A 19,464-nucleotide genomic window follows, 5' to 3' on the forward strand; every position below is an offset into this window, starting at 1 on the left:
GGGGACGTGCCCTCGGAGAGGGGTCGGGTCCGCCATCACGCTCTCCTCTTCTTGTGAAGAGTTCCCTTCTCAATCCTACCGTGTGTGTGTGTGGTGTGTGTGTGTGGTGTGTGTGTGTGGTGTGTGTGTGTGGTGTGTGTGTGTGGTGTGTGTGTGTGGTGTGTGTGTGTGGAGTTTGTGATGAGAGTGTGTGCTGTGCCAGTTCCCCCCCCCTCCGCCCTCCCAAACTCCCCCCTTAGATGGCAGTACCCACATCTCTCTCCCCCCCACTAGATGGCAGTGCCCACACCTCTCCCCCCCACTAGATGGCAGTGTCCCACACCACCGCTTGCGGCCTCTGGCAGGGCGGGGTGCCAGTCTTGCGAGGCTCTGGTGTTCGTCTCCAGCTGGGAAGGATGGGCATGCTGTCCTGCTTGCACAGGCTCTTGTCCGGGCGCCTGTGGGCCTTGATCTCCTTGCACAGGCAGCGCTTGCGCTCGATCACCTCCAGGAGCTTCCCGTCCCGCTGCGTCTGGGCGGCCGACGGGATGGCACCCCCAGTGGAGGGAGGGTGTCCCTGCGCCAGCTGGGCCAGGTGCTGGAACTGCAGGTGTAGCTGCTGCTGTCTGGACGGGGCGGGGCTGCAGGGTGCCGGGGTCTGCGACACCACAACGGAGATATTAAGTCTGCTATTATAGATTGTATGAGATAGATATTAATTACATATAGATATTAAAACAGCTTCTGAAATATTTAGTGCCTTTTTGGGGGCGATTTTAGTGACTTTCCTGACATTGCTGTGGCATTAAGGGGGCGGTCCTGCTCATGCCAGATGCTACCACCAGGAGGAAGCACTGCCATAACCAGAGTCCACCACCAGAGGGCACCAGTGCTGTTACCACAGTCCACCACTAGGTGGCAGCGCTGTACCACAGCAGGAGGGAGGGACAGGGCAACATTCTGCTGCACTGAAACTGCGTCAGCATGAGACGCTGCCAAGTGACTGGGAAAAACGCCACGCTATTGGACAGCAGTTTGCTGCTGCCGTTAAAGACTGTGCAGCACACTCCTCGCGTCTACGCATCTCGTCAGCTCCAGAGCCCTCTCCCCGCTCCTCTGCTGGGAGGCTGGCCACGACCCTATTCTGCTCGCTGGGAACATCGCTACAGGCTATTAATAGACCTGGCGGCGCGCTGCCTTCATCAGCAGTCAGAAACATTATGATGTTCCTAATGCTAATGCTAATACCAGACACTAGTACTGGGGAAAATTGCCATCATCATGCTCAGATTAATGGTCTTCTGGACAGTGATTAAGAATGATGGTCGGTTTCTGGGTGGCTGTGAGAAGATAGTTTTCCTGATGATAGTAAGAAGGTGAGGTACTGAGGCAGTGAGGCAGCTCACCTGGCTAGCTGAGGTAGTGAGGTAGTGAGGCAGCTCACCTGGCTAGCTGAGGTAGCTAGGTAGCTCACCTGGCTAGCTGAGGTAGAGAGACAGCTCACCTGGCTAGCTGAGGTAGCTAGGTAGCTCACCTGGCTAGCTGAGGTAGTGAGGTAGCTCACCTGGCTAGCTGAGGTAGTGAGGTAGCTCACCTGGCTAGCTGAGGTAGCGAGGCAGCTCACCTGGCTAGCTGAGGTAGTGAGGTAGCTCACCTGGCTAGCTGAGGTAGTGAGGTAGCTCACCTGGCTAGCTGAGGTAGTGAGGTAGCTCACCTGGCTAGCTGAGGTAGTGAGGTAGCTCACCTGGCTAGCTGAGGTAGCGAGGCAGCTCACCTGACTCTGAGCCTCTCGGCCAGGAAGGCTGCTCTGCCGGGTCACGTCTCCTCCGGCTAGTCTCACTCCCGACGTGGAGGACGAGCGGCCCAGTCTGCCCAGCTCTGCAACACACACACACTTTAGAGCACAGAACTCACATCCAGGACAACCCAAGAGCACAGAACACACATCCGAAGCGACACACAAACACTGCATCCAAATTACATCCTCTACTTCAGGGTGAGGGTTTTTGGGGGTTAGGGTGTGTGGGGTTACCTCCATTCCGGGTTAGGGTTAGGGTTAGGGTTAGGGTTAGGGTTAGGGTTAGGGTTAGGGTTAGGGTTAGGGTGTGTGGGGTTACCTCCATTCCGGGTTAGGGTTAGGGTTAGGGTTAGGGTTAGGGTTAGGGTTAGGGTGTGTGGGGTTAGGGTGTGTGGGGTTAGGGTGTGTGGGGTTAGGGTGTGTGGGGTTAGGGTGTGTGGGGTTAGGGTGTGTGGGGTTAGGGTGTGTGGGGTTAGGGTTAGGGTTAGGGTGTGTGGGGTTAGGGTGTGTGGGGTTAGGGTGTGTGGGGTTAGGGTGTGTGGGGTTAGGGTGTGTGGGGTTAGGGTGTGTGGGGTTAGGGTTAGGGTTAGGGTGTGTGGGGTTAGGGTGTGTGGGGTTAGGGTTAGGGTTAGGGTGTGTGGGGTTAGGGTGGTTAGGGTTAGGGTGTGTGGGGTTAGGGTGTGTGGGGTTAGGGTTAGGGTTAGGGTGTGTGGGGTTAGGGTGTGTGGGGTTAGGGTGTGTGGGGTTAGGGTGTGTGGGGTTAGGGTGTGTGGGGTTAGGGTTAGGGTTAGGGTGTGTGGGGTTAGGGTTAGGGTTAGGGTTAGGGTGTGTGGGGTTAGGGTGTGTGGGGTTAGGGTTAGGGTGTGTGGGGTTAGGGTGTGTGGGGTTAGGGTGTGTGGGGTTAGGGTGTGTGGGGTTAGGGTGTGTGGGGTTAGGGTGTGTGGGGTTACCTCCATTCCGGCAAGCGGGGAAGGTCTGGCAGGGCAGAGGCAGCCATCCTCTGGGCAGGTCCCTGAAGCCTACGTTGCCCTCTAACCCCGCCAGCCCCTGGGCGTGGCCTCTGGCACTGCCCTCCAATCCTGCCAGCCCCTGGGCGTGGCCTCTGGCACTGCCGCCGCTGAAACGCACGGGAATCCCGGAGTGTCCTCCTCCTCCTCTGTGGTGTCCCGCCTCCTCCTGGCCCAGGCGCAGCAGGGCATCTGCGCTGCCGTTCCACGCCCGGCTCTCGTTCTCTGAAGGGAGAGGAACAGCAGGTCAGTCCCAGAGGAACAGCAGGTCAGGCCCAGAGGAACAGCAGGTCAGGCCCAGAGGAACAGCAGGTCAGGCCCAGAGGAACAACAGGTCAGGCCCAGAGGAACACCAGGTCAGGCCCAGAGGAACACCCGGTCAGGCCCAGAGGAACAGCAGGTCAGGCTCAGAGGAACAGCAGGTCAGGCCCAGAGGAACACCCGGTCAGGCCCAGAGGAACAGCAGGTCAGGCTCAGAGGAACAGCAGGTCAGGCCCAGAGGAACAACAGGTCAGGCCCAGAGGAACACCAGCTCACGGGAGAAGAGCGACTCTCTCTCTTTGATGATGTCGTTATTTAGATCAGCATTTTATTATTTTAGCAGATGCTTCTGATTACGCAGATGCTAATTCAGATTGCCAAAATAAATTTACAAATTATAAATACGTTGTATTATTAGCTCATTATACAGACCCCAGAATTTGTATAAGCAAATATTACAGATACCACAAATGTCACAAAGATTATACGCTGACAATGACTTTAAACCCCCTTTTCTTTCAACTGGCGCAGCCAACTGACCTTGTGACCCCCCATTCCCCTCTCCCCCCTCCCCTCCGGTCCACTTACTCTCTGCCTCTCTGGTTCCATGACTGAACGACAGCTTCCTCTGCATGGGCCAGTGGGAGCCCTCGTCTGAGAAGCCCAGGCCCCCAGCGCTGTCCCAGGGCACGAATCCAGCCTTTCCCTGGAGGGGACCCGGAACCGTGCTACTCTTGGAGGCCATGTCGCCCCCGCCGGAGAGCCCTGAGGGGTGCAGCGAGGGCAGCTGGGGCCCCCCTCGCAGACTGTCGTAGGCCGGGGGCCGGCGGAAGCCCCCAGAGGGGTAGGTCCACAGTAGGGGGCTGTCCGAGGAGGGGGGCTTGTAGGCGGGGAGGGCGTGGGGGGTGTGGGGGGCGTGGGAGCGATGGAGGTGGGGGCGAGAGTGAGGGCGATGGGAGGAGGAGGTGAGGGTTGGGGCGGAGCTGGTCTGTAAGGAGTGACAGCTGGTTGTGGGGATGTTCTCTTTTTGAGAGGAGTGACTCCCTCCTTCTCTATCTCGATCTCTCTCTCTGTCTCTCTCTCTGTCTCTCTCTCTGTCTCTCTCTCTGTCTCTCTCTCTGTCTCTCTCTCTGTCTCTCTCTCTGTCTCTGTCTTTCTCCCTGTCTCTGTCTCTGTTTCTCTCTCCTCTTTCTCGGTCTCTATCCCTCTCCCTCTCCTCCTTGTCCGACTTCAAGAGGAAGCTGACAGACTTGCCCTCCTTTCCCGAGCCCTGGGTCTGTGTCTGGGCGCAGGACTGGCTGGAGGTCTGGGAGCCGGTCTTGCCAGGGGCAGGGGAGTCCCCTCGTTCTGGTTTGCGGTAGTGGTGGTAGTGGGAGGGCCGGTGCTGGGGGTGGTGGTGGTGGTGGGAGTAGGGGGAGGTGGACTTGGAGGAGGGAGGCAGCGGGGTGGAGTGGCTCCGTGCCCTCAGGCCGGGCGCAGGCCCCAGCGAGATGTCTCTACGGTCGGCCTGCTTGTCCTCCTTCCCCCCTGAGGGGTCTTTAGACCCGGACAGGGGCATGGGGAGGTTGGAGGAGGTGGTGGAGGAGCCTGACAGGAGCACCGGGAGGTTGGAGGAGGGGGTGGAGGATGAGGAGCCGGCTGGAGCCGTGAGGCTTGAGGAGGACTGGATGCTGATGGTCCCCAGCTTGGTGGAGGTCTTGTGCTGGACCCCCACCCCACTGGAGGCGGCAGCTGGCTGGGGGAAGGCTAGCAGGGGGGGCCGGTGCTGGAGGAGGTTGGGGAAGGGGGCTGGGATTTTACTGTTGGTCTCTGTCTCTGGTTTGCCCCCCTGGAGCAGGTAGGGGGTGGGGGCCCGCGGGGGGTGGGGGCTGGAGGACAGGACCTGGGGGACAGGGGTGGAGGAGGTGGAGGAGGGGAGGGGCGAGGAGAGGGAGATGGAGACTGTTGCTTTAGGTTTGGAGGAGCAGGACGGGGAGGAGGAGGAGGGCCGGGGGAGGGGAGAGGAGGCGCTAGAGGAGGAGGCGGCAGAGTGGTGGTGGTGGTGTTTGGAGGGTCGTAGCTTCTCCTGTTTGAGCGGCAGGCGTTTGTGGGAGTCCCTGGTGTCCGGTAGAGAGTACTTCATCTCCTCGTAGATGGCCTCGCTCTGGTCCGAGTCCGAGTCGGGCGTGGTGGCGGCGGGGGTGACGGGGTGAGGCGTCTGGCTGTCTCTGGTGAACACCTGGCCCACCATCTCTATGTAAACGGGCTCATCGTCCCCCAGAGCACCCTGGCCTTCGGGCCCCTGGAAGGGGAGGGGCGTGGTGGGGGGGCCGGGCCGGGGGTGCGGGGGGTCAAAGGAGAGCTGGGTACTGGGGCTCCGCTTTGGCTTCAGAGGAGGAACCTTCTTGCTCATGTCTCCTGAGTCTGACTTCTTCATGGCTGAGGAGCGACAGAGAGAGAGAGAGAGAGAGAGAGAGAGAGAGAGAGAGAGAGAGAGAGAGAGAGAGAGAGAGAGAGAGAGAGAGAGAGAGAGAGATAGATAGATAGATAGAGAGATGTCGGCCAGGTGTGTCAGCATTGGCATATACTGTACAGTTGTAGTGCAGCAGATATACAAGTTCTGCATAATTCTATATTATATTTATTTAGCAGATACTTTCATCCAAAGCGACAGAAAAAACAGGGAACATGGAAAGTCCAGCAGAGTCTCAGCGACCAGGAGTGCATGGTCTACAGTATATCTAACGGTCTATCTTTCAGCGGCCGCCACCGATCTTACCGTTCTTCTTGTCCGAGTGTTTGGACTGCGATGGTGGGGGCGGAGGGGGCGCCTCGGGGGGCCCGTGAGAGGCGCGGGGGTCGGAGGAGTTGGAGCTGAGCCGGGTGCTTGGGTGTCGTCTGGGCTTGGTGGGGGGGCAGCGCCCCCCGTGCTGCGACTGGGTGTCCGAGTAGTCCCCGTTCTCCAGGCCGGCGTCCCCCGGGGCCCCCGCGCCCACGGCGTGGCAGGACTGGGAGCGGGGGGCCATGGCGGAGGAGCAGGAGTGAGGAGACAGAGCCTGGGAGGCCGGCATGGTCATGAAGCCCATGCGGAAGTGACGTCGGAAGGAGGCCAAGTCCCGGACCTTCCCCACGGTGGCCGACGACGAGTCCTTCTGGCTGGAGCTGATGAGACACAACGTGTTACTCTGTTACTCTGTTACTGTGTTACTGTGTTACTGTGTGTTACTGTGTTACTGTGTTACTGTGTTACTGCGTGTTACTGTGTTACTGTGTGTTACTGTGTTACTGTGTTACTGTGTTACTACGTGTTACTGCGTGTTACTGTGTTACTGTGTTACTGTGTTACTGCGTGTTACTGTGTTACTGTGTTACTGCGTGTTACTGTGCTACTGCGTGTTACTGTGTTACTGTGTTACTGTGTTACTGCGTGTTACTGTGTTACTGTGTTACTGGGTGTTACTGTGTTACTGTGTTACTGGGTGTTACTGTGTGTTACTGTGTTACTGCATGTTACTGTGTGTTACTGTGTGTTACTGTGTTACTGTGTGTTACTGTGTTACTGTGTTACTGTGTGTTACTGTGTTACTGCATGTTACTGTGTGTTACTGTGTTACTGTGTTACTGTGTGTTACTGTGTATTACTGTGTTACTGTGTTACTGCATGTTACTGTGTTACTGTGTTACTGTGTGTTACTGTGTTACTGCATGTTACTGTGTTACTGTGTTACTGTGTGTTACTGTGTGTTACTGTGTGTTACTGTGTTACTGTGTGTTACTGCATGTTACTGTGTCTTACTATGTTACTGTATGTTACTATGTGTTACTGTGTTACTGTGTGTTACTATGTGTTACTGCGTGTTATTGCACGCTACTGTGTGTTACTGTGTGCTACTGTGTGTTATTGTGTGTTACTGCATATTGCAGTACAGTACTGTACATTACTACACAGGCACATTCCTGCTCACAGTCATTCAGTAAAGAACCTTATTTCTTCTCTTACTGTGTTCCTCGCTTTGCTTCTCATTCTCTCTAAAGGGTCTTTAAATAGCTTCCAGCCCATTTCCCTGTCTCTCTCTCCCCTGCTCACTGTTTCTATCTCTCTTTCTCTCTCTCTACTGCACCAACAGAGACACATTGACACACAGACACACTCTCTCTCTCTCTGTCATTAACACACGCACACACAAACACGCACACACACGCACACATACCCAGACACTCACACTCACACATACAGAGAGTCTGTCTCATGCATGGCTGACCTGGAAAGCGTGGTGTTGTGTGCAGTTCGAGTGATTAGAGATGGAGTGGGGGAAGGCAGGGGGGTGAGGCAGGGTGTGATGAAGGCAGTGGGCAAGGCAGGTGAGGCAGGGTGTGATGAAGGCAGTGGGCAAGGCAGGTGAGGCAGGGTGTGATGAAGGCAGTGGGCAAGGCAGGTGAGGCAGGGTGTGATGAAGGCAGTGGGCAAGGCAGGTGAGGCAGGGTGTGATGAAGGCAGTGGGCAAGGCAGAGTGTGACGAAGGCAGTGGGCAAGGCAGGTGAGGCAGGGTGTGATGAAGGCAGTGGGCAAGGCAGGCGAGGCAGGGTGTGACGAAGGCAGTGCAGCAGCCAGTGTCAGGAGGAGGTGCCTTCCTGTACAAATCCCTCATTCCATCCACCCCATCCCCCCATCTACATCTCTCCACCCCTTCATCCCTCCATCATCTACATCCCTCATGACCTCTGCCAGCTTTGCGTCCGTTCCCATGGCAACCGGCCTTCACGATAATTCAGGTAGCAGATGATAACTACGGTTACCGCAGGTAGGAGACGGGGTAACTATGGTTACCGCAGGTAGGAGACGGGGTAACTATGGTTACCGAAGGTAGGAGACAGGGTGTGTGTGCGGGACGTGTCATCACAGAACAACCGGTTGCAACGATTAATCGGAAATGCTCGATGTTTTAGGACATGCTTCCTCTTAATTAAACATGACTCCATCATGTGATGTTACTGGTTTACATTTACATTTAGTCATTTAGCAGACGCTCTTATCCAGAGCGACTTACAGTAAGTACAGGGACATTCTCCCCGAGGCAAGTAGGGTGAAGTGCCTTGCCCAAGGACACAACGTCATTTGGCAGAGCCGGGGATCGAACCAGCAACCTTCTGATTACTAGCCCGATTCCCTAACCGCTCAGCCACCTGACTCTACTGGTTAAATCATTGCAGTTTTCCACCGGCGTCATCAATTAGGGCCAACCCCACTGATTAATTTTCACTGAATGACCAGTGAAGCTGGTCTTGTGCCCCAGAAAGCAGCAGTGAAGATGCATCATGGATTCCTCACGAGCCCTGATCGATCCCCAGCCAGCCAGGCCCTGATGTCAGGCTGGAGGGAAACACAGAGCCCAGAATCACACCTCACACGCTCGCCTGCCAGGACACTGCCCAACAGGAAGCTGCAACATGGGCATACACCAGATACACAGGGGGCGGAGCCTAGTACAGTATAGAATAGTATAGTTTAGTATAGAATGGTATAGTATAGTATGGTATGGTATGGTATGGTATGGTGGAGTCAGATGGCTGAGTGGTGAGGGAATCGGGCTAGTAATCCGAAGGTTGCCAGTTCGATTCCCGGTCATGCAAACTGACGTTGTGACCTTGGGCAAGGCACTTCACCCTACTTGCCTCGGGGGAATGTCCCTGTACTTACTGTAAGTCGCTCTGGATAAGAGCGTCTGCTAAATGACTAAATGTAAATGTATGGTATGGTATGGTATGGTATGGTATGGTATAGAATAGTATGGTATAGTATAGTATAGAATGGTATAGAATAGTATAGTATATTATAGTATAGTATAGTGTTGTACAGTACAGAAGCTAAAAGATATCCACTGTCTGAACTGACTCTGAACAATTCCTATTAGATATGAGGTTTATATTGATTAATTTCAGTGGGGCTCAGTCTAGGGAGGAGAGGGGGAGGAAGGGAGGTAGGGAGGAGGGAGGGAGGGGGCAGGAGGGATGAGGGAGGGATGAGGGAGGAGGGAGGAGGATAGTTATGTTGCCTGGCAGTCCAGATGAAAGGTGGAAACAGGAACTGGCTTCTGTTTCTGGCCCGGAGCGAGTGGGAGTGTGTGGGAGTTCACATCTGTGTGAACATGTAGAGGAGAGATGGAGAGAGGAGAGATGGAGAGAGGAGAGATGGAGAGATGGAGAGAGGAGAGAGGAGAGATGGAGAGAGGAGAAAGGAGAGATGGAGAGATGGAGAGAGGAGAGCTGGAGAGATGGAGAGAGGAGAGATGGACAGAGGAGAGATGGAGAGAGGAGAGATGACAAGATGGAACGAGGAGAGATGGACAGAGGAGAGATGGAGAGAGGAGAGTGTGTATCTAGGTCTCGTACTCGTGTGTGCCTGCGTGTTTACATGTGTGAAAACTCTGTGCTTCCAAGCATGCAGACCTCATTTGGGAGGATGTGGCATGTGAGCAATCCATGAGTGTGTTGCTAGCTGGGTCATCTGGGTCAGGGTGGGGGGGGGGGGGGGGGGGTAGGTGTGTCTCCTGTGACAGACAGACAGACAGACAGGTAAACAGACAGGCTGACAGACAGGCAGGCAGACAGGCAAGCGGGGAGACAGGCAGGCAGACAGGCAGGTAAACAGACAGGCTGACAGACAGGCAGGCAGACAGACAGGCGGGGAGACAGGCAGGCAGACAGGCAGGCAGTTGAAACAGGGACCGATCATCACGGAGAAGAAAGATGCTACTGTTTTCTGTCTCATCATGTGATGAGGTGTGTGTGGGTTTGCTTGTGTGAGTGTGTGTGTGAGTGTATGTGTGTGTGCCAGTTTGTTTGCGTATGAGTGTGTGTGTGAGAGAGAGTGTGTGTGTGTGTCCATGTAGTTCTGCAGGCTGACTGTGTGGGATCTACACAGTCACCTCTGGGCCACTGTGTTCCTGGGATGAAGACGAACAGTTCCTTCCTTCCACCCCTCCCCCCTTCTCCCCTTCCCTCTAACCAGAACACAGGGGCTACACATGAACTATGCCCATCCCAACTCCTCGGGGTGTTCTGGTGTCAGTGATAACCATCCAGACCCATACTCTTCCTGCAGCTCTCCTGGTCTCTCTCTCCCTCCCTCCACCCCCCTCCCCCTCTCTCTCTCTCCCTCCCTCCCCTCTCTCTCTCTCCTTCCCTCCCTCTACCTCCCTCCCTCTCCCTCCCTCCCTCCCTCCCTCCCTCCCTCCCTCCCTCCCTCCCCTCCCTCCCTCCCTCCCTCCCTCCCTCCCCCTCTCTATCTCTCCCTCCACCTCCCTCCCTCCCCCTCTCTATCTCTCCCTCCACCTCCCCCTCTCTCTCTCTCCCTCCCTCCCCCTCTCTATCTCTCCCTCCCTCCACCTCCCCCTCTCTCTCTCTCCCTCCCCTCCCCTTCTCTCTCTCTCCCTCCCTCCACCTCCCTCCCTCCACCTCCCTCCATCCCTCCCTCCTCCTCTTTCTCCCTCCCTCCACCTCCCTCCCTCCTCTCTCTCTCTCCCTCCCTCCTCTCTCTGCCTCCCTCCTCTCTCTCCCTCCCCCCCTCTCCCTCCCCCTCCCCCCCTCTCCCCCTCCCCTCTCTCTCTCTCTCCCCCCACCTCCCTCCCTCCCCACCTCCCCCCCCCCACCTCCCTCCCTCCCCCCCCTCCCCTCTCTCTCTCCCTCCCCCCACCTCCCTCCCCCTTCTCTCCCCCCCACCTCCCTCCACCTCTCTCCCCCTCACCTCTTCTTGCTGCCCTCCTGGTCTTTCTGGCGCCAATCCAGACGGCTCTTGCGATACAGCAGGTTCATGTCGCCACGGGAACGCTCTTCCTCGCAGCCTATCACAGCGCAATGTAGCCGCTTGCCCCGCCTCTCTATGTCACGCAGGAAATGCTCCACAGCCACATCCTGGGCGGAGCCAGAGCTCATGGTATAGAAGACCAATAGGAGGAGGGATGTGTGTCACCTCTGGCCTCTCCTGGCCAATAGGATGAGGGATATGTGTCGCCACGAGCCTGAGGCAGAGAGACAGAGAGAAAGAGAGAGAGACAGAGAGAGACAGAGAGAGACAGAGAGAGACCGAGAAACAGAGAGAGACCGAGAGACAGAGAGACAGCGAGAGACAGAGAGATACAGAAAGATACAGAGAGAGAGAGAGAGAGAGAGAGAGAGAGAGAGAGAGAGAGAGACAGAGAGATACACAGAGAGAGAGAGAGAGAGTGACAGTGAGACAGAGAGAAGGAGAAAGAGAGTGGGAGAGAGACACAATGTTTCTGATGAATAGACATCCATGTTAAACAGACATACAGTATCACAGCTGAGTTTGAAATATTGAACATTTATATTTTAGTCTACTTAGCAGATGCTTTACGCAAAGCGACTCACAATAAGTGTTTTTATCCAGAGTAAATGAACCGACATGTATATCCTAGTAGCCCTGAGCAGAGCCAAGCAAGAGTGCTTCATCAAACTGGATCATACACTGGATCACAGACTGGATCACATATTCACTTCAGGTCCTCAGTCACCAAGACAGTCAGTCCATCTGATCTCACTTTCAAATCAGGCTCCTCGAGTTGAGTTCACCGGAGGGGAAGTTAGGAAGAGTCTTTAAGACAATCTGCCTGACAGATTGTTGGAGCAACAAACGATAACATGATTATAACGGTCAGCAGAGCACAGGGACATGAGCTGATGACCCCCCCCCCCCCTCAGCGTTACGTACGCACGGAGATACATTCGCAAGAGAGCCCAATCCCGGGGAATTGTTTATCCCGGGCCTCTACCGCGAAACGCAAAAACTATTTATATTTTCATTATCCAGTTAGGCCCTTCTGAGTAAGCAGGGCAGGCTAGCTGTGGAGGGTCGGCCGTGGGCGAGGGGCTGGCCTATCTGCAGTACACTCTCTAATCTGAGCTGTCAGATGCAGTGCAGACACACAGCCTGCCCAGGACAAGGCAGCCCTGTTGTCGGGCAGATCTCCCAGAGCCCAGGAGTTCATACATGTTCCTCATTTAGCGAATGCTTTTATCCAAAGCGACGTACGAAGGCTGCATGTCGAAAGTAGAGGAAGGTCGAGTATCAGAAGTGCCACGGTTCTGAGAGGATCTCAGCGGTCAGGGTCAAATAACGGCCTGTCACATCACACACACACCCTCTGTCCACCACAAACACACAGATGTCCACACACACACCCTCAGTCCACCACAAACACACAGACGTCCACACACACACCCTCAGTACACCACAAACACACAGATGTCCACACACACACACCCTCAGTCCACAACACACACATGAAGCTGCATCAACCTCTACAGAAGGCTAACAGCCAATCACGGTTCACAGGCTCTATGAAGAATCTGAAGAGCCTCTATAGAATTTCTCCCGGCTGTACATCAAGCCGTGCCACCGAGGGGTTCCCGTGGCGACGGCTCCAGCGCCCCATGGTCCAAAGCCTTACCCACAATCCCCTGCGGCCGTGTCTGGTGTGTGCTAATTCGGTTAGGAAGCTATGGGCGGAGCTATGGTAAGCCCAGAGGTTACCATGGCGTCTGCTCTGGGCTTCCAGGATGTGGCAGACATGAGGACAGACCTGCAATTGTCGCATTACAGCTGGGAGGAAGTGGGTAACAGCTGACAGGAAGTGTGTAATTACTCTGTCTAATGACTGGTGGGTTCTCTGGAGTTCAGCAGTCTGCACCTCATCTACACATACAGACACACACACCTACACACTCACACACACATACACACACTCATATACACATACACTCACACACACACTCCCCTACACACACACACACACACACACACACATACATACACACTCACATACACAGATGATGCAACACAGCCACACGTTGAAACACATTCATACGGGAGATTTGAAAGCAGCTTATTAGGCACTTACAGGGTCAGAGGTCAACCAAATCCACCTCATTAGAACTGTAGGCAGAGGGACCTGCATGGACAGAAGTATAGAGCCCATCCATGAATGTGAACACACACACACGCTCAGTCACACACACACGCGCAGTCTCACACACACAGTCACACACAGTCACACACAGTCACACACACGCGCAGTCACCCACATGCTCGTACATCCACACACACATCCACACACACTCGCTCAGTCACCACAGAAATACACACACACATCCACCCACACACAAAGACTTATAAACAGAATCATTGCAGATATGACCTCACATGCCCCTCCTCTGATAACGGGTGGGTTTGGGGGGGGGGCCTAGGGACGGACAGCAGATTCAATCTGGGCCCGGGAGATATGATGAATACAAAACTAATGAAACAGTAATCACCATCAGACTGTCTGTAGGGCTGGCAGGGTGTCTGTAGTGCTGGACAAGGAGAGGAGGAGAGAGAAGGAGAGAAGAGAGAGGGAGAGGAGGAGGGAGAGGGAGAGGGAGAGGAGGAGGGAGAGGGAGAGGAGAAGAGAGAGGAGAAGGGAGGTGAGGTATGGAGAGAGAAGGAGATGGGGAGGGAGCATATGAAAAGATGAAGGAAAACGATAAATACATAGAGAGAAAGAGAGAGAGAAAGAGAAGAGAGAGGCTGTGCTGACAAAGAAAAGACAACCAAGGAGAAGGATCTACTGATGGAGAGACAGGAAACAGAGAGACGTGAACACAGGAAGAGAGGATGGGCCAAGGAGACAGAGAGGATGAAGGGAACCGGGCTTCAGGGATGGGGGAGGATAGAATCATCTCACACCAGACACTGTGTGTGGTCTCCTAGCAACACTGTTGCGGTGTGTGTGTTCCTCCCAAGCTTCTGAATATTCACACACACACACACACACACAGTATATGATACTATATACTGTAGATATATATTGACATACACACACACAAACCAAATGTGACCACTGCACGGTCAAATATTTTCCCTACAGCTATAAATATTTATACACGCATGCATACAATATCCTGTATTTACACACACAGACACAGGATACAAAAAAACTCGCTTCAGCTGGAGATGAATGGACCTATCAGAGCTGTGTGTAGAATCACATGATGTCATATAAGAGTCCCACAGGGAGAGCTGATAGGATGACACCGGGTTCCATAGACACACAAACACCAGTCCCTGGAGTCTTCCATTCAATCATTCATACACCTCAGAGATATCCCCTTCCTATAGAATATAATTACCTCCACCATGTGAAAGGGCAGTTGGTGGTGCAGGAAAGGACTAGACAGAGCAGGGTACAGCTGGTGTTCACGTACGTAAAGCAACCACGGCAAGGGAAAAACGACCTTGCAGCAAACCAAATAAATGACAGAATGTCTGAAATACAAATATATACATGTCTGTGGCAGTTCTTAAACCTTTAGTGTTATTATGAATGTTAATCATGGGGATGGCATTAAGCTCAGTGGTGGAGAGTTTGATTGCAGATCAAGAGGTTGTGGGTTCAAATCCCTCATGTATGTTCCTTTGGATAAATGTGCTAAATGAACACATTATTTGAAATAGGAATATATAAACTAATTCACTCAGCTGCTTGTGACACACTGAAGTGGTATTTAAACTCACAGATGAACCCATTAGAAGTGATGTCCTCAACCAGCTCCTAAAACACACACACACACACACACACACACACACACACACAGAGACACACACACACAGCTCTGGTTAAATCTTCCTCAAACTCTACCTTGCTCATTTCCCTTCTCGTTGTACAAACTGAGTAGCCGATGAATCTTTCATCGAGTTGGAACCAAAAATATACTCCAAATCAACTTCCTCTCCCTCCTCTTCTCTGCTCCCTCCCTCCTTCCTGGCTCTCTACTCTCCCTCCCTCTTCTCTCTCCCTGCCTCCCTCCCTCCCTGCCTCCCTCCCTGCCTCCCTCCCTGCCTGCCTGCCTGCCTGCCTGCCTGCCTCTCTCTCTCTCTTTCTCTCTCTCTCTCTTTCTCTCTCTCTCTCTCTCTCTCTCGCCCTCCCTCCCTCCCTCCCTCTTCTCCCTCCCTCCCTCCCTCCCTCCCTACCTCCCTCCCTCCCTGGCCCCTCCACCCTGGATGTACCAGCTATCTGTGCTCCACTGGCATGCAAACCTGAATGGCAGGAGCATGGAGGTGTGTGTGTGTAAGTGAATGCAAATGTGTGTGCCTGTGTGAATGAAAGTGTGTGTACGTATGTGAATGCAAGTATTTGTATGTATGTGTGTGTGTGTCATTGCCAATTCTGCAGACTTCATAAATTAATCCAGACAATCAGTAAAAATCATTCCTACCATCTGGATTACACAAGATAACAACAGCATGCGGGCAGCTAATCAGAGCGATAGGGGGGAGGGGAGGGAGAGAGAAGGGAACAGAGACAGATTGCGAGAGGGAGAGAGAGGGAGAGAGAGAGACATATACTCAGCATGTTTAGTATGTGTAGAATCACTTTCCATGATGCATCCTCCCTCTCTCATCCTCCCCCTGAATACACCCTACACACTAACACCCTACACACTAACACCCTACACACTAACACCCTACACACTAACACCCTACACACTAACACCTTGCACAGAACAGCGTAGAGCATCCAGCTGCCAACATAACTGCCAACATGACAACTTCCTGTGATGTGTCACTTCCTGTCATGTGACTGCTGTGTTGCTGTGCTCCCCTCTCCCCAGACTTGTCCTGGTCAGAGACAGGATGACCAGATGAGGCTGCAGGAGGAACACAGCCAACCACAGAAGTAGAGATCCATTCTAGGGAGACTCAGACCTGGTTAAAGATGTGTGATTTGTAAACTAGACTGATGGCAGCTGTAGGTGTAAATGGAAAGGGATGATGGTGGGAGGAGAGGGATGATGGTGGGAGGAGAGGGATGATGGTGGGAGGAGAGGGATGATGGTGGGAGGAGAGGGATGATGGTGGGAGGAGAGGGATGATGGTGGGAGGAGAGGGATGATGCCTGGGTTGGGGTGGAGGAACAGGGATGATGCCGGTACTCTCCTCTCCCTGCTCCACTCCCAGTTGGGTATGATTCATGTTACATTAAACCACATCTTTGAAACATTCATGTTGCTTATCTGTTTTTGTCCTATCACTGCTCTTCTCCATTTCAACCTACTTTTTTTCTTATTTTTTCTCAGCTGTTGCTGAGTAGGAACCAGCCTCTACTCGCTCTCTTCCTTCCTCTCTCTCTCCCTCTCTTCCTCTCTCTCTCCCTCCCTTCCTCTTTCTCTTCCTCCCGTCCTCTCTCTCTCCCTCCCTTCCTCTCTCCCTCCCTCCCTTCCTCTCTCCCTCCCTTCCTCTCTCTCTCCCTCCCTTCCTCTTTCTCTCCCTCCCTTCCTCTTTCTCTCCCTCCCTTCCTCTCTCTCTCCCTCCCTTCCTCTCTCTCTCCCTACGTCCTCAATTAACCCATTCAACCTAGTTTCTGCAAGATCTGTGCAGTTCAGCGTATAAAAAGCAGAACCAATCACAAGAGCTGGACTCAAAGGGGGAGGGGGGTTAAGATGGGAAGCAAAACTTCAACAGAAAGAGGGGGGATATACTGAGGAGAGGGGGGATATACTGAGGAGAGGGGGGGATATACTGAGGAGAGGGGGGATATACTGAGGAGAGGGGGGATATACTGAGGAGAGGGCCACATTTAATCAGGAGGGAGTTAGCGGAGGTCCCATGAACCCCCCCCCCCTCCACCCTGAACCAGAACCCCCTCCCCTCCACACACCCCCCCCTCCACCCTGGACCAGAACCCCCTCCCCTCCACACACCCCCCCTCCACCCTGGACCAGAACCCCCTCCCCTCCACACACCCCCCCCTCCACCCTGGACCAGAACCCCCTCCCCTCCACCCCCCCCCCCCCCCCCCCCCCCTGGACCAGAACCCCCTCCCCTCCATAAATGCCAACTCTGGACTGGCTAAATTAAATTTGGGGTTTTGAGGAAATCTGCAGCTAAAGCTTGGTAGTGGATCAGGCAGACAGGCCACCGGCACACAGCACTGGAGAGATCAGCCTTACATCTGCATTGCCTGTCTCACACTCACCGGTCTCTCCTTCTCTTCCTCTACTTCTGTCCATCTCTCTTCCTTTTCTTTTCTCCATCTCTCTCTTTCTCTATTCCTCCTTCTCTCCATCTCTCTCTCTCATTCTCTCCATCTCTCTCTCCTTCTCTCTCTCCATCTCTCTCTCTCATTCTCTCCATCTCTCTCTCTTTCTCTCTCTCCATCTCTCTCTCTCATTCTCTCCATCTCTCTCTCCTTCTCTCTCTCCATCTCTCTCTTCCTCTCCTTCTGCATGGGAGAGGTCCTTTCAGTCATTTTTCAGTCTCCTGTCTGACAGCTGTCAGGCTTGTTTGAGAATCCTTCAATCTTTCGGTCACTTGTCATTTCAGGATTCCCCCTGCTTGTCTTTGTCTGAATGAACCAATCAGGCTCTGGCCTTCTGATTCTAAATATTTCAGTGTTATAACAAGGCTATAGCCCTTTCTGGCTTTCCTTTGTTTCCTTCCCCGTCATCCCTGTGTTCACCTCTTCATTCTCACCTCCGGTTCATTTCAATTCCACACAACGGTGCTGATACCTGGCATGACATACTGACTGCAGCGGTCCCATTCACATGTACATGACAGGAATGTCGGATGGTTGGATACGAAAGCATTCAGGGGAACTGGGGTCACATTTCGAACCTTTTAAAAAACAAATTCACTATGCAGAAAGACGAACCCTATAGGAATGTTTCTCCATCGCATAGCCCGTCCGTGCCACGGCAGCGCCAGCCTGCGGGGCTCGGTGCGTGGAACCACCGCTAGGCGCTGCTGCAGACGCGGAGATCACCGCGCGGAGGGGTTGGGCTGGGGGTCATTGGGTGCTTCTGTTCCGAAATATCTCAAACTGCCGCTCGTGTACGCATGCTTACAAACCTCGAACGGTTTTTGTAGTAGGCTACACGCATTTAGTCACGCAAAGGTCCACAAAGACAGGCGAATTAACGTTTAAACACACGTGCAGTATCAAAATGATTCGTTACAAAAATAATATTCAATCTATGCGTGTTTGTTTCTTTGCAGATGTTGTGGATTTGTGGACACGTGACAAATAGGTAAAAATTAATTTTTAGACACTAAGTTACAATTCAATGTATTTACATAGGCTCACTATTAGACATAACATCTTCCACATCTGTTTCTGTCAGGTGTGTCTGTAGAGGCCTATTATTGTGCCTGTCCCCCCCCCCCCCCCCCCCCCCCGCTATGTCTGAGCTTCTATCGCGCAGTACACACACACTCACGCGCGCACACACAACCAGGGCACGCCACGCCCCCACCTCTGTGCCCGGTCCATCAGCCAAGCCGCTTGACAGATTGCCTTCCGTAGATGTAACATTTCTGCCCTGTTCTCACAATATGGCCCACTGTTTGGGCTGTTACAACCAGTGTAAATAAGCTATGTCATATAACCGAGAGTGCTCCGGTGAACTAACACTCAGACAGACAGTCACATCCCGTAAGGCGCGCGACTAAACTGACAATACCATTCGCCTGATGTCGCGCACATATTGACAAATATCTACGCCCAAATATCCCTTTCCATGAACAACACAGAAGCTAAACATTCTATACAGTCAACGTGCTTGCGTCAAAGGCAGTTTTTTACCATATGCTACATGTTTAGCGTACTGTCACACGGCGATTGATTCAAGAAAATGCCGAGCGGCTCCATCATCCAGTCAGCTGATGCACTTGTTTTTCTGTGAAATATTTACGAGCTCAAGTCACGACTGAACTTCACGATACTGAGATGTCTTGCTCGCCGTGTATTCATTCAATGTTGTAAAAGAGGATTTGACTGTTTCTGTAGAAAATGGCAGCTATCGCACAGACTACAAATGCACTATAATGGCCTCTACTCCTGCCTACCGCCGGAAAATTGCCAATACCCTACACGTATTGAAGAATAACACCTTATTGTAGGCCTTCTGTTCACAGTCCTACTGCGTTACATATCCTACAGGGTTATATTAGGCTACAGCATCAAACCTGCTACTGCTTACCAGAAGGTTATATCGCCTATGGTGGGTTTACCCAATATGTTACGCAAAATCAAGAGAGACATGAGATTTCATCGCGAATGACGTGTTATCAGGGTAAAACAAATGCATTACCTTATAGAAATACTGAGATAGCGTGTCTCTTGGCGCCGGGTAAAGCTAAATCCAAATAACCATAGTCTGCTCCATCAGACAACAACAAAACCATGCCGGGTTGTTGATGACACAGCTGTCTTCGTGGACGATGGGTGGATGCGAACACCTTTCCCAGATGTGTCAAGTAACATCGACAGAGGATTCCAATAGATATAGACAAATCGGAGAAAATCGTCAAGCCATATTTACAAGGAATCCGTTTCCATTTCTCACCGATTTAACGGGCACAGCCGTTAGAAGGGCTGATTG

The 19,464-nt window shown here is 53.1% G+C and overlaps 1 protein-coding gene across 1 annotated transcript; it reads right to left on the reverse strand.

The window, feature by feature from the left end:
- Positions 1-301: 301 nt before the first annotated feature.
- Positions 302-10,851, reverse strand: LOC136963527 (neuronal tyrosine-phosphorylated phosphoinositide-3-kinase adapter 1). Its single transcript, XM_067257678.1, has 6 exons — positions 10,769-10,851; positions 5,804-6,186; positions 3,634-5,463; positions 2,728-3,009; positions 1,754-1,857; positions 302-637 (listed from the first exon to the last, which is right to left on the reverse strand). Exons 1-6 carry the CDS (start codon positions 10,834-10,836, stop codon positions 302-304), a joined length of 3,003 nt encoding a protein of 1,000 aa, XP_067113779.1. The 5' UTR covers positions 10,837-10,851.
- Positions 10,852-19,464: the final 8,613 nt, after the last annotated feature.

Source organism: Osmerus mordax, chromosome 19 (genome assembly GCF_038355195.1).
Source record: "Osmerus mordax isolate fOsmMor3 chromosome 19, fOsmMor3.pri, whole genome shotgun sequence".
In the NCBI taxonomy this organism is placed as follows: Eukaryota; Metazoa; Chordata; class Actinopteri; order Osmeriformes; family Osmeridae; genus Osmerus; species Osmerus mordax.